The 4544-nt window shown below is 42.1% G+C and overlaps 1 protein-coding gene across 1 annotated transcript; it reads right to left on the bottom strand.

Moving 5' to 3' along the window:
• Nucleotides 1-1403: 1403 nt before the first annotated feature.
• On the bottom strand, nt 1404-4032 carry LOC311140996 (LIM domain transcription factor LMO4.1-like). The gene is made up of 5 exons (XM_084176266.1): nt 3961-4032; nt 2751-2987; nt 2548-2644; nt 2150-2308; nt 1404-2045 (listed from the first exon to the last, which is right to left on the bottom strand). The coding sequence occupies exons 2-5, from the start codon at nt 2966-2968 to the stop codon at nt 2037-2039; spliced, it is 483 nt and encodes a 160-aa protein (XP_084032392.1). The 5' UTR covers nt 2969-2987; nt 3961-4032; the 3' UTR covers nt 1404-2036.
• Nucleotides 4033-4544: the final 512 nt, after the last annotated feature.

The raw sequence follows: 4544 nt of genomic DNA, 5'->3' as shown, positions 1-4544 counted from the left end.
GGCTAATTTCTGTCTCTTCACACAGTGTGAGGCGTAGAAGCTAAGGCAATTACACTCATCTGCATGTGTTAATATGATTAATTAGTGAGTATAAACACTTTCCTATAACAGAAGATAGGCTAGATTGTGAGCCACACACCTGCAAAGTCTCTGAAAAAAAACAACACCTCATGGCAAAGAGTTTCTTTTATGAGACCTGCTAATTGGCATCTGAAAATGCTGGGCTAATTAGTAATATGCAGATGAGTCCTGATTGGTTTGAACGCTAAGTGTAACTTGTGGAGCGTTGGGATTCAGATAGTGAGGAAATAAAACCTCTGCACAATCTAGATATGAAGATATTTGTAATTGTTGCCATTTGCATACGTTAATGAATTTGCGTGATGCTTTTCAATCAAATGTGGAATACATCATTGATGCCGTATCAGCACCTACCATGACAAGTGGGACACAAGGTGCAATTTTGATGGCTGCCATGCTCCTAGCAAAGGTGTGAAAGTACAGACCTCATCTGAAGCACAGCAGATGCTATCAACTGATTCACTAACTGTATTTCTTAAAGCCTTAATCACTCAGGTCTACAAACCCATGTCTGACTATATTTTTACATTTTAGTCATTTAGCAGACGCTCTTATCCAGAGCGACTTACAGTTAGTGAGTGCATACATTTTTCATACTGTTTGCAGTATGGCTACAGATTTGTCATATCCAGTTTTACATTACATCAAACAGACAAATTCAAGGAAGTTCAAGCAAGTTAGCCAATGCAGATCCTAACAGAAATCAAAGCTCATTCTATTGAACAACCAAGAGCAGCAGAGGGGGATTGGAAAAGCTCTGGCTTGTGTCTTTTAATTGCAACATGGTAAACCGTCCAAGCATCAGATTGTTGTTGTGGTTTTTTTCTTCTACACGCTGGCTGGATGCGTAGGAGCCCCTCCCTTTAATTAGGCCGGCTCCCAGATTAGTCTTTAAAAACATCAGCCACGGGATATGGCCGAAGTTCAGCCTCCCAGGAGCAGGAACTGTAGCAGGCAGCAAGATACACCACTCATGTTTAATTGCTTCTGTAAATGGTCAAGACTATAGCCCTCCAACTCTATTCCTCAGGGTAATCAGGCATGCTTTCACCATACAGGGCTGGAGGAAGCTATGCAGCACAAGCAGGGAGAAAATGCCACACCAACTGGGTAGTAGCTTACCATGTAATACCATGAGACCCATGTCATGTAACCAACCAACTGCACATAGGCTTCAATTACTTCAGTTCACCTCATGTTATAGTAAAGTATTTTAATAGTATTTTTTGTCTCCATCTGATAATGTCACATATTGAACAGACATCCATAATTAAATTGAATGCAACATTAATTCAGGAAATAGAACTCTACTGGGAAACACACAATAGCATTATATAAAAAAGAATGGACATTTATCTTCTTCCTTGACTTCAGCCCAATTCATATGATGGTCTAAACATCACAGAGTAACAGAGGAGGCCATTGAGAGGGATTCTGAGTTCATCATCTAAGCGATATTCCTGACAATAAAGATGACCACAGCAATACCACTGTGACTGATAGAGTTTTAGTGGTGTCCATGAAGACACTTATTTTTGTTTGCTTTATTCTTCTTAGAGAGGGTCCAGGCCATACCCTTAAAACTCATGGCAAGATTTGTCCACAAGCACCAAAGTTCTGGATATGCACAGAATTGGGGGTCCCTTACTTACAGTACAACATGTAACCTCAGTCCTGAAGTAGTTCATGTGGTCCATATTGTCTTTGATGGGCAGACCAGCACTGCATCACACATGACTCACCATGACAGTGTATTTGTAAACTGTTTCAAGCATGGATATGCACAACACATCTGAAGTTGATCCTGCAAGTAAAAATAGCCTCCTGGTCAAAGAGACAAGATGGTGGATGGTGATGAGGATCCACAACAACAGTATCGGGAGCAGGGTGAGCATGGATGGAGAGACCTCTGGAGACAAGGGAAGGATGAAGGCACACCGCACCGCTCTAACCACTCAGCACACCTACAGACAAGAGCAGGGGTGAATAAAATGTTAGTTACTAGACAGTAGTGTGTGTGAAAGATATGACAGTGTGAAAGGCCCCATGGACCTGGTCCCCCTCTCACCTTCTGGTCAGGCAGCACAGGGTTACTCTGGAGTGGGGGCAGGTGGCTGCTGAGCAGTGCAGCCCCTGGCCGGTCATGCTCACAGAAGATGGTGCCGTTGACATAGTGGAAGCGGTCCCCTGGCACCAGTCTATTTCTACAGGTGGCACAGGTGAAACACTAAGGATAAAAAACAGACACAGGAGTTAGAATCCTCATGACAAACGTGCCAAGTCCAGGCCTTACTCTAGTGTCGTTAGCAAACGTTAAACTCCAACATACAAGTTAACTTTAGGACAGTGTATATAGCACCTTGTTTCAAGTATACATCTATTGGTTTCACACAAACAACTGTTACAAATGCACTGATGGTGACAGACACTAACAACAGTGAGACAATTACTGCCAGGAGGTCTTACCTTGAGATGGTACACATTGCCCTGTGCCCTCATAACCATCTCATTGGCCGGGATGGACTGGCCACAGGTGCTGCATGCCCCACTGTGCCCGAACAACCTGCAGACACAAAGCAGATCCAGATCAGTCGCAGTGCCCTAGCCTGGGAGATAAAGTCTAGATCCTCACCCTCCTGTCCTCTCCACAGAGCCCCATAGGACCTCACCTGATATAGTCGCTCCTACACAGGATCATGCCTCCTTTACTGTAGCAGGTGGTGCCAATGTCGCCCAGCTTTGCGTGGCAGCAGGAGCACTTGAGGCAGCGTGTGTGCCAGTAGCGCTCCATGGAGAAGAGCAGGAAGCGGTCTGCGATCTTCCCCCCGCATCCTGCACATGACCTGGGAGGTGATGCCACAACACCACCCAGCTGACTGTTCACCATGCTGGGCCCTCTGAAGCTCCTGGAAACAAAGAAAATGTTGACACTTAAGCTACATGGCAAAGGTAGCATGCTGTTACAATGACCTCATTGACAATGTCAAGCAGGGAGCCCCCAATGATCTACTCCTGTAAGGGGTCAGGATACCCACAAGTCCTAACAGGTGACCAATAAAGCAAGCAAGCATGGGCAACATGAATCCAATAACTTTAAGTACATTATTTAGTCAACATGCTTATGTTTCACTATATCTTCCGACAAAGGATTTCCCCACACCTTTACTTTCTGTATGTTCGCTAGTTCAAGAACATGAAGCTCCTACAGGACAAGCCAGGTAAGCTGTAAATTGAAGTTTTAATAAGGATGCCCATATTAGGTGGTTGGGTGAATGATTTTTTATTCTAAATACCAAGCAGACAAGGTATACCTAGCAAATGTTCATTTGCCTGCATCACAACTCACCAAAAACGTAGGAAGTCAACAAATAATATGGTCACTGATTGAACAAAATAGGCTACATTATACTAAAAACAATAACATAGCATTTATAACACGTTTTATGACAATAACACCAGTTTAACCTGCCATTTTACCTGTCATTTACAGGTATCACAATAATAATAATAAATACTACATATTTATATTCCACAAGACAAGGGAGCTGTGTTATCTATTCATACAGAACACTTTTCTACGTTGAATAAGGTCCTGGTTACGAATAGTATATTTTTTATACAGGAAATCATACAGTGAAACACAGAAGTGTCAGAGTGATGCACGTGCAAGGAAAACAATAGCAGTCTCAAAAGAAGGAGACTCGGGATGAACTTCGAACCATCATGCAACAGCGAATCAAGAGGAGGTAAAAAAATAGCCTGTATATAAATGTATACTTCATGGAATCAAAATTCATTTGAACATTACGGTAAGTAATTTGGTCATCAACTTAGACTGCTTAACGCACCATAAGCGCATTTAGAACAGAAGATGCTCACCTTGATGTGCTTCCCAGAGAATTCAGACGTGGAGAAGTTCAGTTGTAAAAAAGCAAAAACAAAACAATGGGCGACAGCAGATAATGTTTCAACAATAGTTAAACCTGACTGTAACAAACTAGCGCTTCTATGATATCCATATCCCATAAATAAAGCGACACATTTACGAAAGTGGTTAATTAAAACGATTTAAAGCAATGTCAAAAAGGAAAAAACGCACGTTATCAAAGATACAATGTAACAAAATTGGTTTTAAAGAGATGGCACGCAAAATCTTTTTGAGTCAATTACATTTATCATCCGACTCTCAACTATCACTCGCGTCTTTGACAGCTACACTATTTACTGAATTGCGCAAGCGGGTATTTAATTCGCTTCTTGGTGACGTTTTGAACATGCAGTGTGCGCAGCCACTAGACTGTCAGGGGTGGGGTTACTGTCAAAATGATTTATGTGTTTGGAGAGGGTCATTGGACATTTTCTCATTAGATTAAACCAAACTAAACTGTTTCCAATTATGACAATCCATTCCACAATTAACATGTCCAATTAAAACGTATAGACTGTCAATAACCACTTGCACT

Source organism: Coregonus lavaretus (genome assembly GCF_964263955.1).
Source record: "Coregonus lavaretus genome assembly, chromosome: 14".
NCBI classification, from domain to species: domain Eukaryota; kingdom Metazoa; phylum Chordata; class Actinopteri; order Salmoniformes; family Salmonidae; genus Coregonus; species Coregonus lavaretus.
The sequence above is the reverse complement of the archived record's forward strand: the minus strand, read 5'-3'. Positions and strand labels throughout refer to the sequence as shown.

Bases quoted from the DNA above. Each gene is read 5' to 3' on its own strand.
- LOC311140996 (XM_084176266.1), bottom strand. From the start codon at position 2,968: ATGGTGAACAGTCAGCTGGGTGGTGTTGTGGCATCACCTCCCAGGTCA. The intron at 2,645-2,750 runs GTGAGGTCCTAT...TTGTGTCTGCAG, and splicing joins TGTAGGAGCGACTATATCAG to GTTGTTCGGGCACAGTGGGG. The intron at 2,309-2,547 runs GTAAGACCTCCT...TTTTATCCTTAG, and splicing joins GCAATGTGTACCATCTCAAG to TGTTTCACCTGTGCCACCTG.